Source organism: Rousettus aegyptiacus, unplaced genomic scaffold (genome assembly GCF_014176215.1).
Source record: "Rousettus aegyptiacus isolate mRouAeg1 unplaced genomic scaffold, mRouAeg1.p scaffold_m13_p_5, whole genome shotgun sequence".
NCBI classification, from domain to species: Eukaryota; Metazoa; Chordata; class Mammalia; order Chiroptera; family Pteropodidae; genus Rousettus; species Rousettus aegyptiacus.
In genome coordinates this window covers 12,597,297-12,619,848 of record NW_023416308.1, presented here as the reverse complement: position 1 = coordinate 12,619,848, position 22,552 = coordinate 12,597,297, and the positions used below count along the sequence as shown (strand labels likewise).

The window sequence follows — 22,552 nt, the reverse complement described above, 5'->3', positions numbered from 1 at the left end:
CCAGCCGCCTTCGCTTTGCGCACGCGCCTTTTGAGACTGAAGCCTGATGTGATAGCGGCGTTTTTCCCGCCAGGCCGGGGGGCGTGACGCCACGCGCAGCTTGATGACGACATTTCAGCGCCGGATAGCCGAGTGGTGGTCTCAGTTCCTGACACGAGCGACGCTATGGACCCCACAGGTGAGTGGCGGGATCCGCGCGCAGGACGGTCCCACGTCCTGGCAGCCTCTCCGAACCTCCGCCTAAGCTGTCTCCTTTTCTCTGCGATCCCGGGGTTGGGCCTCGGCGTCTCCACTCCGGGCCGTGCCGGCAGGGGAGCCGAGGCCCCGGGCTGCGCCCTCATGTCATCTTCTCTCGCGTCTCACACGCACTGTCCCGGTGGGTGCTCGGTTAACGTTCGTTGAACGAGTTAGAGGAAGGAAAGCTTCAAGTTAAAGTTGAGCCCCTTGAACTCAAAAAGCAGTGTAGGAGAAAGAGCTGGATGTGAGTCTCGGCCCGAGCCTTCTTTCGTGTGACTCGATTTTTCTGAGCCTCAGTCTCCTCGTCTGCGGTATGGGCATCGCACGGCTTACTTCACAGGGCAGTCGTGAGCAACAAAAGGGAGCATGGTCTGCTCAGAGGAGCAAGAGGGAGGCATTGGCAGTAGCGTGATTTGCTTCGCGTGATCGGCGTTGTCTGAGGGCTGCCGCTCTCAGAAAAAAAAAAAAAAAACCCAAACAAGAGTGGAAGCAGCTCCTGAAGAAAGTGGTTGTTGAAGTGCAGAGATGAAGCAAACGCTTGGTGCACAGCGCAGAAGGGTGTGACGGGGGAGCCTGGCCGTGGCAGAGTCAGAGAATAGCGCGTTAGAGACACAACCCTCCCTTGGAAAGACCCCTAGTTGGGCAGCTCTGGCTTCATTTTTTCAGCTACTGCCTTTGCAGTCTTCCTCTAAGCAGAGAGGTGCTTTCTTTCTGAAAACTGAAACTAATGTCTAGTTTAAGAGTTGAAAAAATCCTGGGAGGTGTTACTATTGTTAAGTGGCAGAGATGCGCATCTCCTGTCAATCCCACAGCTGCCAACAGACCCCGTGCACCCAGCCTCTCTCCATCCATATAAGTTGTCAGTTGCCACCTCAGTACCCTTACTAAGGTCATGAGCAGAGCTATGCCGGGAAAGCCATTAGTAACCCTTCAGTGGAACTAGGCATGCATCCTCTCTGTTCAATCCAAGTCTGAATATTCTTAGTTTTTGACTTGAGTGGGCAAAGAGGTAGGAATCTGAAGAGCTATCCCTGATTTTCTGATGGCCGGGTCAGAGGCTTCTTTGGCAGAGCTTACTCATCCCCTTCGCTCATTCTCAGAGAGCACAAGTAAATAGAGGAGATTTATTTACCTGTCTCTGTGAGAGATTTGTGGAGAGGCCTGTGTATTTGAATGTTGGCTCTGCCATTTACCAGCTGGGTGAGGGCAAGTGACATGCCTTCTCTCTACCTCCATTTCCTCATCTGTACTGACTTTATAGGGTTATTGTGAGGATGTATTTTTTATTCTTGCTTAACAAATTTAGCAGCTTAAAACTTAACCCATTTGTTGTTTCACAGCTGTAGAGTCAGGAGTGCAGGCCTAGTTGGGTTCTCTGCTTAAGCTCTCACAAGGCTGAAGTCAGGATGTTGGCCAGCTTTTCTTTTCTTTTTTTAATTTAAGTATAACTGGTAAACAATTTTATATTGGTTATATTAATTTCAGGCATACAATATAGTGGTTTGACCAACTTTGCTCTTATCCGAAGGCTCTCAGGAAGAATCTGCTTTTAAGCTTATTCAGGTTGCCATCAGAATCTAGTTCTGTGGAGTTGTAGAACTAAGGTCCCTGTTTCCTTGCTAGCCGTCAGCCAGGACTGCTCTGTATCTTATGGGCCACCGACTTGAGACTTTAATTGTATCTGCAAAATCCTTTCACAATAGCAAAATGAGTGTTTGAATAACCAGGGACAGCCATCTTGGAGGGCTATCTTTAGAATTCTACCTACCACCATGAATTAAATGTAGATATATAGAGAGCCCTAGAACCAGGCCTGACATATAGCAAGGGCTATACAAGTTTTACCACATGTTATCAGGGATTCAGTACCACATGAAATGTAGTGAATGAAAACAGCACTTCTGTGCAATGGGATGTGGCAGTGCAGTGTGCGTTGAGTTACTCAAATATTCTGCAGGGCATTGTGAAACAATACAATGTTCTGTTGTTTGTCAGGTCTTGAGATTTCGTCTTTGTTTTTCCACAGTGGTTTCCTAAGACGACTGTTTTCAACTCTCCACAGGAGCATGCTATGGCGTTCCCTCACATGCAACAACCCAGCTTCCTACTGGTAAATATCGACTGCCAGTGTGAGTGTCAGTGTGATTATAGTTCTAAGCTGAGGGACTTGAATGTTCTTTCTACTGACTTGAAGAGCTCTCCAGTGGTTATTTTGGGGTGTGTGTGATGGAAGTAACACTGGTTTGGGGGTTGAAATCCTTAGGCTTGATTCTGCCTCTGCAGGACTTGGGTTTACTCAACCCCAGAGCCTTGGGTTGTCTCATCTACAAAACAAGATAATTCCAGTGCCATTTTCCCTACTTCCCATGGCATGGGAGGAACTAGTGAAAAGGATGTACATTCAAATTTTTATGTCTTGTAAATCTTTACACAAAAGTGTCATAATTACAACTGTCATCAGTGAAAAGTAGAAGGACACGCTGTGCTGGCGGTAACCAGGACTACACTTTAAATATTAAACATGATGCTGAGATGTTAAGCATGAGGCAAGTATCAATGATTAAAAGTTTCACATTTCAGTTCCCAAAAGATACTTTTTGTAAACATTCATCTGGAAGAATATTCGTACTTGGTATACCCTCTAGAGCCAACAGATCCGACCCATGGCCTAAACAGTCCAGGACTCTGCCTGCCTCTGACTGAGCCCTTGTGGATTCCACCTTCATTTGGAAGTGAACAAGGCCTTAGATATCCTCGGGCAAAACTCTCTCGGTTAAAACTAGTGTTTCCTTGATCCTCATCCATTTATGCAGAGGCTCTATGATCTATGAGGGGAGCCCTCCACAATGGAGGCCTCTCTTGGATGTGGAGCTGACCTCCCGCTTATGGATCAGATAGAAGTCAATTTTATTCTGATAATGTACAGTTCTTTGAGGTAACTGGGGTTGCTTACAGAGGGTGCTGGGAAGCAAGCCTGACAATTACTGGTCTAGTACCATCCTTTAGGCCAGTGGTCCTTAACCTTTTCGGCGCCAGGGATAGGTTCTCCTATGAGAATCTAATACCTGAAGATCTGAGGTTGAACTGAGGCGATGATGCTAGGGCTGGGGGGTGGCTGCAAATACAGATGAGGCTTTGCTTGCTCACCCATCACTCACCTCCTTCTGTGTGGCCCAGTTCCTAACAGGCCCCAAACCGCTCCTGGTCCATGGCCTTGGGGTTGGGACCCCTGCTTAAGGCCACTGACACATGCATGACCTAATGTATGAAATACTAGAGAGTCAGGCCAGCGGTGTGTATCTCACTCCTTCCTATCCCTTGAATTTCTATTTTGGCTCAAGCCAGAAAGAATATTGTCAAAAGCTACAAAGCAAATAAGCTCATGATTTTTTTGGTTTCTTCTAGGCTAGCCTGAAATCTGACTCTATCAATAAGCCCTTTGCACAGCGGTGTCAAGACTTGGTTAAAGTCATCGAGGATTTTCCAGCAAAGGTACAACTTTGCTAGCATCTCTTTGGGCCATGTCTCACACATTCCTTGAAAAATGTTATTACATGCCCTGAGCACTGCCCTGCATGGAGGCCTGACCTGGCATTGTGACTTTCGCATTTATGGACACATTTAAACATGTGAACATGTTGACCAGGAGTTCTTAACCATGGATGCTTCTGTCCATGGGATGCTTGGCAATGTCTAGGGACATTTTTAGTTGTCACATGGGCTTGGTGTTACTGGCACAAGTGAGTAGAGGCCAGGCATGCTGGTAACTCCCACAATGCACAGGACAGCCCCCACAACAAAGAAGTATTGAGCCTAAAATGTCAACAGTGCCAAAGTTGAGAAACCCTGATGTAGATACTGAAAATATGTATTTACATCCCACGCAGAAATGTCAGATAGTAGTGTAGGTAAGTTCAAGAAGCCCGCCTGGACAAGGAGTTACAATCAAATGGCAGTAAGTCTCAGTTTCAAGGACTCACTCTGAGAAAAAACATTGTCACCCTTTTTAATAAAGCTGTCTTCAAATCAGAAGTTTCCAACATTTTTTAAAAAATTGTTTTAAATAGGCTGACGTATAACTGGCCTAGATATAAAGCAGTACTGCTTGATATGCCACGTAACCACAGTGAAAGAATCCAAAGCTGCCGATCCTGTTAGCACTGTTGTTCCAGGGTTCCTGTGGGTTCTGGCTTTGTCCTGTGGGCTTCTGAACTAAGGAGTAACAACGTCAGTGCTCAGGGCCAGCGAAGAAAGTGGGCATCTTATAGTGCAGCACTGAAATTGGGTTTGGAGCTCACATGGCACACAACCTGGCAGTGGGAGCTGCTCCTCAGCAAGGCTGCCCAAAGCCTCACCGATGCACTGTTTCAGGAGCTGCACGCTATCTTCCCATGGCTGGTAGAGAGCATTTTCGGCAGCTTGGATGGCATCCTCGTCGGCTGGAACCTCCGCTGTTTACAGGGACGCGTGAGCCCTGTGGAGTACAGCATTGCAATGGAATTTCTAGACCCTGGGTAGGTAGGTTTATCACCCAAGGGGCTAGATGTTTCCTTTGATGATCCCATTTTCAAATCACTGTACTTCTCAAAGTTAGGAAACAAAGCAAGGTGGTTTGCAGTTTGTTTACCCTGTTTTTGTTGGTTTAATTTCATGTTCAGTGGCCCAATGATGAAACTGGTTTATAAACTTCAAGCTGAAGACTATAAGTTTGATTTTCCTGTCTCCTATCTGCCTGTAAGTAATCCATGGTGGTGAGCACTGTGTTTGGGGCAGAGTGTCTCAAACAGCGGCTGTACTATGTGGTGGGTGGGCAGGGGCTCAGAGTGGCCGTGACAGTGGGCAGAAGAGTGCCATTGTGTCTGCTCAGGGCCAGGGAGGCATCACAAATTAGAACTCCAACAGTTACTTTTCTTTAAGATCATTCCTAACTCTGCCAGTGATAAAGGTGCCATGCTGCTTGGTTTGCTCCTTGCTGAGTGGCAGGCAGGGCCATGTGACTGGCTGCAAAGGGTGACTTGCTCAATGGGTGTGAGAAGCAGAGAGAAGGGATTCGTCGAGTGCCTGTCTGGGCTTGGAAATGTGCACAGCTGCTGACCTTGCTGTTTATGGGTATTTATGAGAATGATAAAGATTCTAAGTGAAGGCTCTTTTGCTCAAGCGCTATACAGAGGACAGCTCTGTTCAAACAGGCAGGATCCATGTGTCGGTCTTGTCCTCAGCAGCCTTTCCAGAGGGCTGCACCGCATGTATGGAGGGCACTATGCTGGAGCCTACCCTTGAGCACACCTCCCTCTCTCCGCAGGGTCCTGTGAAGGCATCCATCCAGGAGCGCGTGCTCCCTGACAGCCCTCTGTACCACAATAAGGTCCAGTTCCCCCCCACCGGGGGCCTCAGCCTAAACCTTGCCCTCAGTATCCTTTGCTGACCCTGTGGGCAGGGAGGCTGGGGGTGGCCAGCACAGTGCTGGGGTACGAGGGGTGGCTCAACAACCCTGCCATGTGCACCCTGACATTGTCTTCAGATCCGTTTGAGTACTACATGTTCTTCTTCGCCTTGAGCCTCATCACTCAAAAGGTACCGAAGGGATGCCTCTGAGCAGAGTTTGCTTTATTGGAGACACCTGTGAAGGGAAGCATCCATGGTCCAGGGCTCTTGTTTTCACACAGTATGGGGAGCTTGTTGGGATTTGCCTGGGAGCCAGCTGCCAGTCTTTCTTTGTCTTCATTTCTCCTTTCCCTTCCTGCCTCTTTTCTCTGGGTCCTCCTTCCTCCTTCAGCCTTTGTTCTTCAGGCCGTCCCCACTTAGGACAACAAACTAGTGAGCAGACTTGACAGGCGAGGTGGGCTGATCTAGGCACTCTGAGTGGCGATCAGGGGCGCTTCCGATAGGAGGTGCTTGCTCATCATGAAGGCAGGGTGGAGGTGTCCTGGAGATTCGCCTGTTGGGCAGGACTGAGAGTCTAGTCAGGTTCTCTTGGGTGGGAGCTTTTTTTCTGGTACCGCCATCAGTGCTCATGGGCCAGCCTGAGGGATGCAGCCCATATCCCAGGGCTCTCTTGGGTAGGCAGCTGGGGTCAGCAGCCTGGGGCAGCACCCAGAGCCACACACAAACCTAAGTTTTGTTTTACAGCCACTCCCTGGGGCCCTCCACATTCGTACTTCAGACTGTGCCTATTTCATCCTGGTGGACAGGTACCTGTCATGGTTCCTGCCCACAGAAGGCAGCGTGCTTCCCCCACTGTCCTCCAGTCCAGGGGGGCCCAGTCCCTCACCAGCTCCCAGGTAAGGCTCTCCAGCTACCCTGGCCCTTGGCCAGGGCCTGAGGTGGCCCACGCCTGGCCCTTCTACAAGGGAGTGACCTCATCAGTGGTCATTGCTGAAGAGACAGTGGTGCCACTCTTTGTCTGGGGCCCCCTGGTTTTTCTTATGCCTGAAATTCTCCAATCCCAGCTGCCCTAGCACAGACTGGAAGACGGGGATGAGGAGGGCATCTGTGTTTGGTTTTCAGTGGCCATCCCTGAAGTGATCAGATCCTGGGGCTGCATGGCTCTCCTATGGGAACAGGCCGTGTTCTGTCTATAGCAGCCCTTCCCATGTGCAGTGTCTTAGCCCTGCACCGAGGTGGTGAGCAGGGTGGTGGGGGACTCGAAGCTGAATGCAGATTGATGGTGCTGGGCTGATAGTTCTGGGGAAAAAGGACTTATAGGCAGGTCATGGAAGGATTGACCTGTGGATGAATAAGAATACAGTTCATCTATCATCTATCACTTAATGACAGAGATATGTTCAGAGAAATGTGTTATTAGGTGGTTTCATCCTTGTGCAAACATAGAATGTGCTTATACAAACCTAGACGTTTACTACACACCTAGGTTATATATTAGAGCCTATTGCTCCTAGGCTACAAACCCATACAGCATGTTACTGTAGTGAATACTATAGGTGGTTGTAACACACTAGTATTTGTGTATCTAAATGTAGAAGAGGTACAGTAAAAATACAGTATAAAAAATTTTAAAAATGGCACACATGTAAAGGGCACTTACCCAGAATGGAGCTTGCAGGAGTGGAAGTTGCTCTGGGTAGATTAGTGAGTAAGTGGTGAGTAAGTATAAAGGCCTAGGACATTAGAATATCGTAGGCTTTATAAACACTGTACACTTAAGCTATACACTAAGTTTATTTTAAAAAATAGCAAAGTGTTGTGCTGCAGCATCACTAGGCAGTAGGAATTTTTCAGCTGCATAATCTTAATGAGGCCACCATGATATATGTGATATATATGGTCCGTATTTGACCAAAACATTCTTATGCAATACATGGTTTTCGTAGGAATCTGTGAGCTCAAGGACTAGGTCTTGTCCTGAGCCAGAGGCCCTGGAGCAAAGAGCTTTTCGTGCCAGTCCAAGCAGACTGAACTATGCAGAAGGGGAGTGTGTGGCCATCCTCAGCCCAAAGGTGTACTGGGGCTTTGGTGGACCTTAAACCTGGGACCTCTTTGCTGACTCTCCCCAGAAGACCTCCTGCCCTAATATCTGCTTCCTGTACTGCTTGGACCCCCTCCTCCACCTCACTGGCGCAGCTCCTGCCCTGGGAGGCTGCAGGCAGGCTCTTTCTTGCACTTGCTGGCCCACCCTACATTTGTCACATGCCATGCTATTACCCAAGCTCACATGTATGGACAAATGCCCCCATGGAAAAGGGGTTGAAAGGTGGGGGGTAACTTGGGGGTGGGTCAGATTTATGCCCTCTCAGAGGCAGACTGCAGTTGCCAAGTGGTTTTATGGGTCTGATTTCATTTGCTTGTTTTTACATGTAATTCTAGCCTTACAGAAAAGTTGCTACGTCTAACATAAAGAACCTTCATTGAACCTTCACTCAGATTTCTGGATTGTTTTTGTTCTCTCTTTTTACTTATATATGTTTATTTCTGAGCCCGTTGAGTAAGTTACAGACATGATGCCCATTATCCCAGTATTTCAGATTGTATTTCCTAATAACAAGTGTACTCTTCTTCATAACCATAGCACTTTTGTCCAAATCGGGGAGTTAGTATTGCTACAAGGCCACCGTCTAATCCTCAGAATCCACTCAGGATTTACCAGCTACCTACTAATGGCTGTTATTCTGCTGGGATCTAGCACAGGGTCACTTACTACATGCAGTTGTCTTTAGTCCCCTTCAGCCTGGAACTGAATCTCAATCCTTCCCAACATTGATACCTTTGAAGTATGCAGCTTAGGTGTGTGCAAGATGCCCTTAACCTGGGTTCTCAAGTATTTCCTTGTGATAGACCCAGGTTGGGCATTATCGGCAGGAGCACTACAGCGGTGGCCCGTGGTGTTCATGTGTCCCATTACTGACAACATTAGCTCGATCACTGGGCTTAGGGGCTATTGTTCAGGTTTTCCTGCTGTAAAGTTAAACTAAGTTCTTTGTGCCTCAATTAATTAACAAGGGGAATTTAATAGAAAGATATGCTGAGACTATGCAGTTTTTACTAGTGTTAGCATCCCTTGATGATCCTCAGCCAAATCAGTTATTAATAGGATGGTTGCCAAGTGATAATTTTTTGATTTCATCACTCCTGTATTTATTAGTGGGCACTCTTTTCTCACTTATTTGTATATATCAATGTGGACTAGGGGGGAGAGGTCATTGTTTGAACCAACAGATTGTAATTGTTACTGCAATCATGGATTTTGATGTTCACATTGACCCTGGTTATACCAGTGGGAGCCTCTAACAAAGGTCCGTTTCTGTATCTCAGGACGCCAGCCATGCCTTTTGCTTCCTATGGCCTCCACCATACCAGCCTCCTGAAGCGACACATCTCTCATCAGACATCTGTGAATGCAGACCCTGCCTCCCACGAGATCTGGAGGTCAGAAACTCTGCTGCAGGTGAGAGCTGAAGCGACTCTTCTCTGCTTCCATTTGAACATAAACTGCTCAGCCACCTTTCATCCCATGGGGCAGAAGCCTATAGACTACTTGAGGGTAGTTCTAAATTGTTAGTATTTTCCTTCTCTGATGTTTAGAAAAACAGACCAGAAGAAATTTGCCCACCTGTCTAACCTATATGTCAATGGCAGAATTTTCATCCCTTGTATAGTCCCAGCCTCCCCACAGGCTTGGGCTGGCTCCCATAGCACAGTGCTGGCCACCTCCCAGGCCTGGCTGTCTTCTGAGCACACCTTGGAGAGTGAGGTTCATCTGGTTCTGACGTAGGATTCTGGGGCTGAGTTGCTAACCACAAGCATTGCTTTTTGACAGTCAGGAATGTAGTTAAGATGGGATTCTGTCCTGCCTTGTACATAACTCTTGAAATGTGGGTTGCTGTGTTTTCAGAGGCTTCCATGTTATTGTCACAGTAGCGCTGGGAGGTGGGACAGTTGGAATCATCTTCCCTGTTCACAAAGGGGCCTGGTGCTTCAGAGGGCTCCCAGCTAAGGTGGTCTCTGAGCTCTGCTGGCCCGTGAGGAGGGCAGGTGACCAAAGCATGAGCTTATAGGACAGAACTAGAGGGTTATTTCCTGGACTGAAATGCTACTGGCGTTTTTTTCCCCTTAAATTATGGTAAAATACAATACACATAACATAAAATTTACCATCTGAACCTTTTTTAAGTGTACAGTTTATTTATTTACAAGGTTGTAATGGATTTGTAGAACTTTTTTATCTTGTAAAACTGAAATATGTACCCATTAAATAATAATTCCTCATTTCTTCTTCCCCCCAGCCCTTGGCAACCACAATACTACTTTATGTCTATGAATTTTACTACTTTTAATGCCTATATAAGTGGAATCATATGGCATTTTTCTTTTTATGACTGACCGACTTCATTTAACGTAGTGAATCTCCAGGGTTCATTCATGTTGTAGCATGTGTCAGAATTTCCTTTTTAAGGCTTAATGATATTCCATTGTATGTAAATGTTTCATTTTGTTCATTCATCTGTCGATAGACACCTAGGTTGCTTCCACCTCTTGGCTATTATGAATAATGCTGCTATGAACATAACTATACAAATATTTCTTTGAGACCCTGCTTTCCATTCTTTTGGGTATATACCCAAAAGTGGAATTGCTGGACTGTATGGTAATTCTGTTTAATTTTTTGAGAAACAGCTGTACTGTTTCCCACAGTTACTACACTATTTCACATTCCTACCAGCAATGCACAAGGGTTCCAATTTCTCCACATCCTCACCAAGGCTCATTATTTTCTGTTTTTTGTTTTTTTTTTAATTATTATTATTATTATTATAGCCATTCTAATGGATATGAGGTGGTGTCTCATTGTGATTTTGATTTGTATTGCTGTGTAATATTGGTGTTGAGCATCTTTTCATGTCCTTACTGGCTATTTGTCTACGTTTTTTGGAGAAATGTCTGCTTAAGTTCTTTGCCAAGTTTTGAATTGGGTTGTTCATTTTTCAGTTGTTGAGTTTTAGGTGTTCTGTATATATTCTGGTTAGTAATCCCTTATCAGATATGTGATTTACAAATATTTACCCCCATTTTGTGGGTTGCATGTTTATTCTGTCATTAGTGTCTTTTAATGCACAAGTTTTTCATTTTCAAGAAGTCCAGTTTGTCTGTTTTTCCTTTGTTGCCTGTGCTTTTAGAGTCGTATCCAAGAAATCATTGCCAAATCCAATGTCATGAAGATTTCTCCCCATGCTTTCTTCTAAGAGTTTTATAGTTTTAGATCTTATATTTGGATTTTTGATCCATTTTGAGTTATTTTTGCTTATGGTTTAAAGTAAGGGTCCAAATTCATTCATGTGTATGTGGATATCTTGTTTTCCCAGCACTTGTTGAAAAGACTGTTCTTTCCCCCTCTGAATGGTCTTGGCACTCTTGTTAAATCATTTGACCAGCTGGTGCTCTTTTGCAGGTTTTTGTTGAAATGTGGCTTCATCATTATTCCTTGGAGATGTACCAGAAAATGCAGTCTCCTCATGCCAAGGTATGTTGCCACAGTTTTTCTTTCCATCTCCTGGTGTGCCTGGCCAACCCGCTACTTCTTGTCCTCGGTGTCAGTTAGTTTTCAAGGGCTAGATGGTGGGAAATGGAAACCCAGCATCACCTCTCACTCAGATTCTGAACAGCATGTGGGTTTTGTTCTGCGGTGGGCTTGCACCCTAAGGGCTGGAGGCCTGTCCTCTCTGGGGTCCTCCTGAGCTGCTTCTAGAGCCCCTGCTCCCTGGCAACAGGAACAGATGACGTGGTGGTACTCCTGCTCTGGGCAAAGGGGAGCCACTGATGCCTATGGGAGTCATGTCTGGGTCTGTCCCTTCTATAATCACAGTGCCTCTTGCTTTTCTGCTGAGGGGGTACCTGGCAGGTCCTCGACTATCCTGGTGCCCACACTGCCCACTACCACCTCCAGAGCTTTGGCAAGCTTTGTGGTGCCTGGGGTCTGATGCCCTGCATGTGGCCTGGCCAGTCTCCTCCTCCTCCTCGCCTTTTCCCCTTCCCTCGCTGGGCAGCATACTCTGTGTGCAGAGGTGTGGAGGTGACTGAGACTTTGGCACCCTCACAGCCCACTGAACTCATCAGGGTTCAGTTAATAAGAGGCAGAATGGGCACTTAGATTCACACTCCATGAAACTATAGTGTACAGCTCCTGTATACCAATTTGCTCCTTAGACTTTGCTTTTGTCACTGCCAGACAAAATTCTTGTGGGCTTCCTTGATAACTAGGGAACTATGGATCTTTTTTAATGGAAAATGTTGGCCTATAATTTTCACTCTCATTCTGAGGAGAGGTGAGGGTTCCGCTCCTGCCGCAGAGTCTCAGCAACTAGTTCTGTGGCCCCAGTGCTCTGTCACGTGAGAGTTGGGTGCAGCCCTCCAACTGCTGCTCTTTTAAAGTGCAGTGTGCTCCAGATCTCTGTCCCTGGTGTCACATAGGAGAGGGAGGAGGAGAATAGGTGACTATATCCTGGGCTGGGCCTTTCACATCACAAAATGCTTGCACTGCCCTTCCTGCTTCCAGAGCAGACTGGCTGCATGGTCCTGGTTGGTGCACAGTGGTTGGGGGCTAAGCTTCCTTGTGGGGTCCCGGGAGGCTTGCTTTGCTCCTTTGCATGTGGCTTGGTCTTGCAGAGGCCACTTTGCTGCATTGTCTTCCTTGTCTGCTTGTTCTGTCTTCCGAGCCCACTTTAATTTTTAGCAGATTGTGAGGATTCTGAGTCTACACAGGGAAGGGGTGGTAACTCTCCCTCTTAGGGCGGTGGGGCCTTCCCCTCCTCCCCACTGTTTGCTTCCTCTTGACCAGCCCACAGAGTGGGTAAGAACCGCTCAGAATGCCTGCCAGTCGGGGGATCATCATGAAATACCCACCAGGCGCCCAGGGAAGTTGTACCCTTTGCTTCCTATCGAGACAGAAAAACAAAACCTGAGAAAATTAGGTGTGTAGGAAGCTGGGAAAGACAGCTACAGAGGCCTGCTTCATCTGAGACCCCTTACTATTTGTGCAGGCCCACGTCTCACCATAGCATACAGAAATCCTTACAAGTCCTAGTGTACCCTTAAGGTCACATATTCCTGATTTTAGGGTTGCCAGAACCATAGCTCCTGAAAGTAACCCAGTGTGTTCATGGCTGGGCTAGGTCCAGAGTGCATGCTCACTCCTTGGAGGCCTGGCCTCCACTCTACCCAGCTTGCTCAGTGTAGCTTCTAGAGGAATAGTAAGGATGACCACAGCCCTGCAAGCTTCTGTGGGGCCTGCCCTGTGTCCCCGCAGGCCAGGACAGGGTCCCAACAGGAGAATGGTGTGTGTCCTGATTCCTCGCTGAGAGTTGCAGCTGAGCCCAGGGTCTGGCCTGGACGAAGGCTGTGAATTGCCAACGCCTCCTTGCTGTGCTCCTTCTCACCCCTGCTCCGCGTGCTCTGCTCTGGCTGTGCTTGTCTCCTTGGAGTCTGGCAAGTGCATTCTGACTTCTCCTATGTGAAGCATGCTGTTCAGGCAGGAGGCATGGCTCTTGTAGGGCAGGATGTGTGCTGGGACTGGCTCTGGGCTGTGCTTTGCTGATGGAGGGCTGCTTCAGCCAACCTTGATATTGCAAGCAGGTAGGGCAGAGGCTTTTAAGAGTGGGGCCTGACAGCATGCTAGATCATCTGTCATCCCCAGAGTCCCAGGCTGTCACAGCCTCGGGGTTCTAGCTGCCTCTGGCAGTGTGTGACCATAGCCAGATTCTTGAGGGCTCTTGCCATTGGGACTGATGAAAAGGCCCTGTGTATCTGGAGGTGGTGGGGAGTGACCTCTTGAGGTAGAGGCTGGTCTTCCCAGAATTAGATCTGAGGAGAGTTTGTGCCTCCTTTAATCATTCCAGAACATGGAGTGTGGAGGGCATCTGGCGGGGCCTGGTGGGCCAAGCATGTGCTCATCTCCGTTCTGCCTTTGGGAACCAGCCCCAGTAAGGGTGGGACACTGATTAGATCTGAGACACATGGGAATTGTGCTAGTAAATTTCTCTTTGGGACAACCCAGGGAAGTCCGATAAATTACATATTTTTCTTTATTGAGGCCTAGTTCTAGAGAGGCCTCCAGCTAGAATTGACTCCTCAAAAGTTTCCTGAGCCTTGGGCCTTAAGGGCTTTGGTGGTCGGCAGTGTGTCCCAGCAAGGCACCTGGGCTCCTGGTGGCCTGTGGTGTATACATACTGCATACAGTGCCATCCGACTCAGGAGAAAGCAGGATCTTCTGGAAGGCAAGTGAGTCAGGCCAACCTCAGGAAGCTAGAGAGGCCATTAGGCCCCAGCAACATGGAGGGAGCCTCCCAGCTGACCTACAGGGTCTGTTTGTCCCTCTGCCTAGCACATGCTACCAGGAGGGGCTTGGTCTGGACTGGCCTGAGTTTGTCTCACTGGCCTGAGGTTGCTGGGCTGTGATTGTTTGGATTGTCACTGACGTGCTTTTGTTTTTTGTTTTGTTTTTTGTTTTTCTCATTTTTCTCCTTACTTCTGGGCTCTCACTTTTTTCTTTTTCTCCTCAATCTCCTTTTTCCCTCCCCTTCCTCTGCCCTGTCTGGCTTCTGTGTTTTGTTGTCTCAGCTGGAGGTTCTGCACTACCGACTCAGTGTCTCCAGCGCCCTCCACAGCCCTGCCCAACCCAGCCTCCAGGCCCTCCACGCCTACCAAGTACTGGCTGCTCTTGATCCGTTCCGTTTCACCCCTGCCCTGTGGTATAAGCCGCAGAGCTCATGTCAGTGCAGTGGTAAAGCGAGGGCTTAGCTGGGGCCAGCTGGGGGTGATACAAAGACCCCATTCCACACAGAGCAAGACTCTGGGGGTCGGGAGGGGGTGGCTTAGCCTTTCAGCCTGGCTTGGCCTTCAGCTTTGTGGACTAGCTGGGTTTGGGGGTATGTGGACATGTGGCATGGAGTGAGGCACATGATCCCAGCTGGTTTTGGGGTCACCAAATCTGCCTGGTCAAGCCTCAAGCCAGCCATGGTGTCACAAGTTCTCAGGTATTGTGAGGGCTCCGTACTTGGCCCTGGTTCGAAGGAACAAAATATTGTGGCCTTTGCTCACCCCGCAATGCAAGCCTGGTACTCAGTAAGTGACTGAGGAGGCCCTGCGGCTTGTGAGCGGTGCAGTTTTGCCGACAGTCCGTGTGAGGCAGAGGGGTGGAAAAACTTGAGGCTTGGCTGCCCAGCTTGGAGAGGTTATCGATCCCTGGGGAACATGAGGCCCAGCCCCTTGTGGATTTGTGGATTCCTCCAGAGGTGGACAAGAGTGGGCTGTGACCTCATGGAAATTATGGTCTGCTTAGACAGAAATGAACAGTGTGACAGATCTGAGGTCAGCAAAGTGGAGTTCAGACCTGCAGGGTGTTCCGGAGCTGACAGAGTCTCATCCTTCACTGATTTATGAGATAAGGCAGGAAATCTGGGCAGAAATGGTGGAAAGATATAACTGGAACGAGGCTGGCAGCCAGGGGCTGTCCATTTCACTTTTGGTGGAAGCACACAATATTGAACTTGAATTTGAGCATAAGGTGAGAAATCTTGTTTTTTTCCTGGGATGGGATGGTGAGCACAGCACACAGTGGAGGTTTGTGCTCTGAAGCAGCAGCTGCAGTCAGGAGAGAAGATAATGTTCCAGAAGGTTCAGAGTGGGCCATCCAAGTGCAGAATTTGGTGCCACTCCAGCCTCTGCTGGGGAAGTCTCACTTGGCTAAGAGCAGGATCCTTGGAGAAACTGGCTGCATTCACTCTACAGCAGGAGGACCAAGAGCCCTAGAAAGGGGTTTGGGAAAGTGTCTTTAAAACATGGAGGAGGCACCTGCAGCTGTGGTCCGAGACTCCTGTGGGGCTTTGGCTTAGGAGACTGGGGAGTTGGGGGAAAAGTTTGGCTTGGCAAACCTAGAGGGAAGGTAGCTGAAGGGGTTACATTGCGATTGCTGGGGGCCTGTGGCAGGGGACCTAGTTCTCCAGAAACACTGGGAAGGATGGGGGTGAGATGCAGCAGGGTATCCCAGTTACCCTGTCAACGTTCTCTTTGAAGGGATGGTGGTCAGGTAAGAGAGAGGGGCCAGGAATGAGAGAGGGGAGGGCTCGCAGCAAGGAGGTATGGCCTGGCATCGATGCCTTTCTAATCTTTTATTCTTATTAAAGTAGCCCATGCTTTTTTCTTTAACACAATGCAAATTCGTTGCATAAAGACTTAAATATGCAGATAAGCAGAAGAAAGTTACCTTCTGCCCCATAATGCCATCCCTAGACATAGTGACCTGTGGGCATATCACCTGGGCCTGTGGAGCTATTTCGGTGGCAGGGAGAGCTGCATGGACGGTGCTATGGGCTGGCTTCCTCAGCCACGAGAGGTCTGGCGGTATGCCAAGACTCGCGGCCTACACGAGCCTCAGTACTCTTCTGGGTGGGGATGAGGCTACCAAGAGCTCTTCCAACAAGTTTGTTGACGCTCCAGAGGGCTAGGGGTGAGCGGAGAGAGGAGTACGTCAGTCTGGACAGCCAGAGTGGTGGGGCAGTGGGGTCTGCCTTCCCATGTGTCCTCTGCCTCTCAGGGAGTTCCACCCTGCACTCCATCCCTGAACAGCTGGCAAATAGGCTTTCCTCTCCAAGATCGAACAAGGACTCTGAATCAAAAGTCGGCTCACAAGATTGAGGGTACTCTTTGTGCTGTGGGTTGTGCCGACCACAGGTCCAGTGGAGAAAGGGCTTTGTCTAGGACAGAGCAGACGGAAGGATCGAGTTTCAGCAGGAGGAGAAACTGGGGAGTAGCTCACCTGGAAACTGGGGAGTAGCTCACCTGGAAACTGGGGAGTAGCTCACCTGGAAAGGGGAAGCCATTGGGCCCGGGAAGCTATCTGTACATACCTGGGAGGCAGGCAGAGACCCTCGGAGTCCAAGTCCTGGGTGGGATGCGGGCTTTCTTGTCCCCTGCTCCTCGTTCTCTGGCTGGCCAGGAGGTGAGGACCCCTGATGACCTGGTTGGGCAGCAATGACTCAAGTCATCCGCGGAAGGTACAAAAAATGGGTTGGAGTCTATGGCCATGCTGCCGTGAACAAGGCTGATCCCGTCTGATCTTGGAAGCTAAGCAGGGTCGAGCCTGGTTAGTACTTGGATGGGAGACTACCTAGGAAGACCAGGTGCTATAGGCATAAAAAATAATAAAATAAGGGATTGTAAGCTGACAAGGTCCTTGCAATCCGTGAGGTCAACCAAGGGTTGCCTTGCCTAAAAAAAAAAAAAAAATGGGTTTGAAGGGTGTAGGGAAGTAAAGCACTTGGTTGACTTGTCTGTTTTAGCAGCTGTCCCAAGGTGCACTGCATAGGCTTCACCACTCTTAGACAGCAGTACTAGGCTTGTCTGCAATACCAGGCATGAGTGGGGCCCTAGGTGGTCCCACTTCCAGCCCAGCCCACGCATCTTGTAGTTGGAGCAGAGAGGTGGGCCTGGGCAGGACGTGGTCAGACCTGGGTTCATGAAGACCTGGGTCCTGATTCTTCTCCCCTCTCAACCTTAGGAGTCATTCACACCCACCGAGGAGCATGTGCTGGTTGTGCGCCTGCTGCTCAAGCATCTGCACGCCTTTTCCAACAGCCTGAAGCCCGAGCAGGTCTCTCCCTCCGCCCACTCCCACGCCACCAGTCCCCTGGAGGAATTCAAACGGTGGGTACAGGGCTTTGTTCAGGGCTGCTGTGCCCCAGTCTGCTTTCTCCTGTTCTCCACACACATGTTGCCCACAGCGACATTTCCCCAGGGCTTGTAGGCCAGGGGAGCAGAGGCTTTTGAGGGGTGAGGCAGGTGGGAAATGGCCTCATCCTCTCCTGGGTCTGTCTCCACTCCTCCACCCTGGTCCCAGAGGTGGGTGGGGCTGCCCAGCTGCTTCTCTGGCTATCCCACCAGCCCAGTGCAAAGAGCAAGTCAGGCCAGGGAGAGGCCCCATCTTGCTGCTCCCTCTTGTCCCTTTCTCCCCAGTGGCAGGCAAGAAAGCCAGTGGGCTAGGAGTGCCTTTGCAGCAGAGTGGCTCTGTTGTCACGGGAGACCGAGCTCTATGCTGCCCCCTCCTCCTCCTCCTCAGGCAGAGGAAGGGCTGGGGTAGTGGGGTGATCCAAGCTGACAAGTGTACAGGAGCTACACTGGATCGTCCACATGTATGCTGTGTGTCCTTGGGATGTTCCCTAACCTCTCTCAATCTTGATTTCTTCCTCCAAAGAATGGGGCTAAAAATAGGAGGTCTTACCTTTAGGGAGTACACAGTGCCCCCGTGACAGAATCAACCCTTGAAATGGGAGCCACTGGGCTCACCTGTGAGGTGACCCACCCTTTCCCTGCAGGGCCGCCATCCCGAGGTTTGTCCAGCAGAAGCTCTACCTCTTCCTGCAGCATTGCTTTGGCCACTGGCCCCTGGACGCATCATTCAGAGCCGTGAGTGTCAGTCCTGTCACACTTCTCTGAGCTGCACTTGGCCCTACTTCTGAAGGGATGGCGAGAGGGTTAAACATCCTAGGGGTGCAGTGAGTCCCTTTTATGCCCTCTCAGGGGAGTACAGGAAGAAGCCAGACCCTGGAGACAACCCCTGCCCTCCCCGGCAGAGCAGAGCCCCACAGCTAGGGATACGACCCTGCTCCGCTGACTTGCCTCCCTGGCCAGGCTCCAGGAGGCCCAAGGATCTGGCCCAAAGCCCTTTCCCATAGCCCACCTATGTGCACACATGTCTCACCAGGTCCTGGAGATGTGGCTAAGCTACCTGCAGCCCTGGAGGTATGCACCTGAGAAGCAGGCTCAGAGCAGTGATGGCCAGGCCCGCTGTGTGTCGGAGAGATGGTGAGCCCCGGCACCCTGTCCTCCTTCAAGGGACCTGCTTCTCCGAGGTCCTTCAGAGTAGGAACAGGCCACCCCTCCTTGACCCTGCTGTGTCTTGCCTGGGCCCTGGGATTGGTTTCCCAAGGAAACAGCGGTCACCCTTCTGTCCCTGTACTGTTATCTCACTCATATGTATGTTCACGCCCACCCCTAAACCACCCTTCAGCCCTTCCTCACCAGTTCTCTCATAGCAGCCACCACACCTCTCTAGCATCTCCCAGCCAGCCTCCAGGCTTCCATCAGCCCTCCTCTCTGGCCGCCTTCTCCTCTGGTGCCCTGACCAACCTGGTTTTAGTCCTCTCAAAAAGGGCTTTGTCCCGGGGAGGATCCATTGTCCTCAGGGGGCTTAGGTCTTTCCCACCTCTGTTCTGCCTCCTCCCTTGCCACTCCCCAGGCTCCCTCAGCGGACATTCTTGACACTTCCATAAAGTCATGGCCGGGAAGACTGGGGATACTGTGGGAGTGAGGGTGAGGACCCATGCGGCCTTTAACCTGCTGGCCCCTAACCTGCTGCCTGCTCCCCAGGGCGCCCTTTGTGCAGGAGAACCTGCTCCTGTACACCAAACTCTTTGTGGGCTTCCTGAGCCGCGCGCTGCGCACCGACCTGGTCAGCCCCAAGAATGCGCTCATGGTGTTCCGAGTGGCCAAAGTCTTTGCTCAGCCCAACCTGGCTGAGATGATCCAGAAAGGTGAGCCCTCACCTAGTGGGAAGCAGCACCTAGAGAGGGACCCGTGGACCCTGCCTGAGCCTATGAGGGGCTTGGGGAATCCTGGTGCCCAGTGGCAGGGTAAAGGTCTGAGCCTGGCTGTACCCCGCCTTCCCTGTGATATAGCACACTGGGCTGGGGCTGTGGTGTGCTCCTGGGAGGGGAAGCAGCGCTCTGAGCTGCATTGGTGACGAGTGATGGTGGAATCAGGGGCAATCTTGGTCCCTTGTCTGCTTTTGTCTTAGCCAGTTTTGTTGGGCTTTTTCTTGGTGAGTGTCAGCTTTCTTGTTGAGACTGGAGCATGAGGACCTGGGCCCCCACAATGCACAGTCACTGCCCTTTGAAAACCTCAGGAGGCACTCAGGAAGCCTGCCAGTGGCGACTGAGTGTTTTGTGTCCTCGAAAACCAAAGCCAGACTCGTGTCCTTCCTTACAGGCGAGCAGCTGTTCCTGGAGCCCGAACTTGTCATCCCCCACCGCCAGCACCGACTCTTTACAGCTCCCACGTTCACTGGCAGCTTCCTGTCATCATGGCCGCCGGCCGTCACCGACACTTCCTTCAAGGTGAAGAGCCACGTCTACAGCCTTGAGGGCCAGGACTGCAAGTACACCCCGATGTTTGGGCCAGAAGTCCGGACACTGGTGAGTGAGTTGGAGCTCCACTGGCCGCAGGACCATCCTGAGCTTCTGGAACAGTGATCCAGGGAGGGTGCACACATTCTGGGCAAGAAAGGAGGAAGAGTGGGTGTTGCGTAGACAATGCTGCTCCTCCTTCCTCTGTTTTGTTCAGTGAAGTCTAATTTTTTTCACATGATAAAATAAATGTTAGAAATTTTCCACATTTAGTTTGAGTCTTTAAAAATCCTCATAACATGGAAGCTGCCCATCCTGGCCCTTGGCAGGTTCCCCCAGGACCACCCACTGGTCTATGGTGGCTGAGTGCTGTGAGATAGCCTCACCAGAGCCAGCTGACCTCCTGTCTGCCCTGCAGGTCTTGCGCCTGGCTCAGCTCATCACGCAGGCCAAACAGACCGCCAAGTCCATCTCTGACCAGTGTGGGGAAAGCACAGCTGGCCGCCCCTTTCTGTCATGGCTGGGTTTCTACTCCTCGGATACAAACAGCTCCTACCCAGCCAATGACCTGGATGAGATGGGACAGGACAGTGTCCGCAAGACAGACGAGTACCTGGAGAAGGCCCTGGAGTACCTGTGCCAGATGTTCCGAGTACGAGCCATGGGGTTGTCTCCTCCCCAGGGTTTGGTCCTGTGGCCCTCACCCCCTGCCCAGCTTGGGACCAGCCATGGACCAGGATCCAGTGTGGGTCCTACCACTCAGGGCTCCTGGGATCATCTGCGGGAGATGCAGGCCTATGCTTGTGATGTCAAGGCTGGATCTCATTATTGTCACTGTTAGAGGCCCAGTGGGGGGAAGACCAGTTTCCTCCCTTCTCCTGGAAACTAAAAGCAGGTAGTTTTTCTTTGATAGCTCAACGAGGCCCAGCTCACCCAGCTCACGCTCGCCTTGGGGACAACTCAGGATGAGAATGGAAAGAAACAGCTTCCAGACTGCATTGTGGGTGAGGATGGACTCATCCTTACACCCTTGGGCCGCTACCAGGTAAGGCTCATGTGTCAGAGGCACCTGGCTCTCTGGGGCTTTCTGGGCAGCACAGCTGGTGGTCCCCATAAGCAGTGACAGCTCTACTGAGTCATTTGCAATGGTGAGTTCCCTGGACTGCTCCCAGGGCCTGAGTTTCACCTGGGGCTCACCTCTCCTGCTGCTTCTAGATCATCAACGGGCTGCGAAAGTTTGACATCGAGTACCAGGGGGACTCAGAACTACAGCCCATCCGGAGCTATGAGATCGCCAGCCTAGTCCGATTGCTGTTCCGGCTGTCCTCCACCATCAACCACAGGGTAAGTGTGGGCAGGAGGGCCACGCCCCTTCCTTACAACCTCAGAGAGGCTGGGTGGACAGTGTGGCCCCTGCTCGCTGCCCACTCCCACATGCCTCTGTCTTTGCTCTAGTTTGCAGGCCAGATGGCAGCCTTGTGTTCCCGGGCCGATTTCCTTGGCAGCTTTTGTCGCTACCACCTCATGGAGCCCGGGCTGACCAGCAGGCACCTGCTGAGCCCCGTGGAGCCGGGGCGTTCAGTTAGCCGTGTCCGGGGCCCCAGGCTCAGCCTACGCTTCCTGGGTAGCTACCGGACTCTGCTGTCCCTGCTGTTGGCCTTCTTTGTGGCCTCTTTATTCTGCATTGGGCCCCTGCCCTGTGCCCTGTTCCTCGTACTGGGCTATTTCCTCTACGCCATGGCCATGACACTGCTGACAGAGCGGGGCAAGCTGCACCAGCTCTGACTACAAGCAGGCCAGCTACTGTCTCCACATAGCCCCTCCTATGCACCTACGAGGCCACCTCTGAGCCTGAGCCCAGTCACCCTCGCACTTCTTAGGGGCATTTTCCTGCAGATTCAGAGCCACCTGTAAGAGAACCTGAAACAAGAAGGGCACGCAGTCCAGGCTTGGCCACGAAGGGAGCAATGTCAGAGGGTCCATGAGCTGCAAGGGATGGGCCAGCCCAGGGCCCAGCCACTGAGCCTCCTTCCTTCCTTCAGGCGAGGCCTGCAGTGAGATGGTTCTTGGGGACTTTCTCTTTAACTATTTCAGGATTTAGCCATGTGAAACCAAGGAGTCATTGCTTCCTCCAGGAGGGCCCTGGTCCTTTGCCCTCACTATCCTTGAGGTGGGCATTGTAGTGTGTCTCCTTTTCCCAGGTGATACCAGGACAGCAACTCAGCTTCTGGCTGCAAAGAATCAAAGACCCTAAAAGAGATTCCTGAGGAAATTAGATGATGGTTCTCTTCTGATTCCTAATTTTAAAACTAAATTTTGCCACCACACTTGGCAAAGCAAGGCAAAGCAAGGGTCATTCTCTTTTGTGTACCCCCCAGCGATGCCAAGTATGGGCCATAGGATTCCACTTTGGAGGAGGGAAGATCCTCTAGGAGCACAGGTGCTTGGTGGAACAGTGCTTTCCTCTGGTTGCCTTCTGGCCCCCAAGCCAGCAAGTGCATCACTCAGTGGTGGTCCATGTCACCACCTTGTCTGAGAGGACAAGCTCTCCTCTGTGTAGGGGATATGGCAGGGCCGCTGGACCCATCCTGCCAGCTTCTGGTCTACAACCAAAGATGATCAAAAGCATCGTTTGTATCTTCAATAAAATCAAGTGCTCAAAGACATGATAACTTTCTGATAACACT

At 50.5% G+C, this 22,552-nt stretch overlaps 1 protein-coding gene and 1 pseudogene across 4 annotated transcripts; both read left to right on the top strand.

The window, feature by feature from the left end:
• Positions 1 to 23: 23 nt before the first annotated feature.
• SMPD4 (sphingomyelin phosphodiesterase 4) lies at positions 24 to 22,534 on the top strand. Of its 4 annotated transcripts, XM_016120186.2 has the most exons (20): positions 24 to 178; positions 2,264 to 2,347; positions 3,643 to 3,729; positions 4,609 to 4,751; positions 4,896 to 4,971; positions 5,540 to 5,648; positions 5,759 to 5,811; positions 6,367 to 6,518; positions 9,007 to 9,139; positions 11,141 to 11,212; positions 14,305 to 14,391; positions 17,243 to 17,388; positions 18,057 to 18,147; positions 18,446 to 18,546; positions 19,111 to 19,274; positions 19,729 to 19,934; positions 20,284 to 20,517; positions 20,779 to 20,910; positions 21,081 to 21,209; positions 21,321 to 22,534. In XM_016120186.2, exons 1-20 carry the CDS (start codon positions 104 to 106, stop codon positions 21,648 to 21,650), a joined length of 2,604 nt encoding a protein of 867 aa, XP_015975672.1. In that variant the 5' UTR covers positions 24 to 103; the 3' UTR covers positions 21,651 to 22,534. The 4 variants fall into 4 exon arrangements, with proteins under 4 accessions (XP_015975672.1, XP_015975674.1, XP_036076555.1 ...); XM_016120188.2 differs by lacking the exon at positions 14,305 to 14,391; XM_036220662.1 differs by lacking the exon at positions 24 to 178 and having other exon boundaries at positions 2,271 to 2,366.
• Positions 16,759 to 16,877, top strand: LOC118603684 (annotated as a pseudogene).
• Positions 22,535 to 22,552: the final 18 nt, after the last annotated feature.

What these genes read in the sequence shown, in the direction of transcription:
- SMPD4 (XM_016120186.2), top strand. Translation starts at nt 104, where the DNA reads ATGACGACATTTCAGCGCCGGATAGCCGAGTGGTGGTCTCAGTTCCTG. An exon ending in GGCTGAGATGATCCAGAAAG is followed by an intron (nt 19,275 to 19,728) that starts GTGAGCCCTCAC and finishes CCTTCCTTACAG; the next exon opens with GCGAGCAGCTGTTCCTGGAG. An exon ending in CCTCCACCATCAACCACAGG is followed by an intron (nt 21,210 to 21,320) that starts GTAAGTGTGGGC and finishes TCTTTGCTCTAG; the next exon opens with TTTGCAGGCCAGATGGCAGC.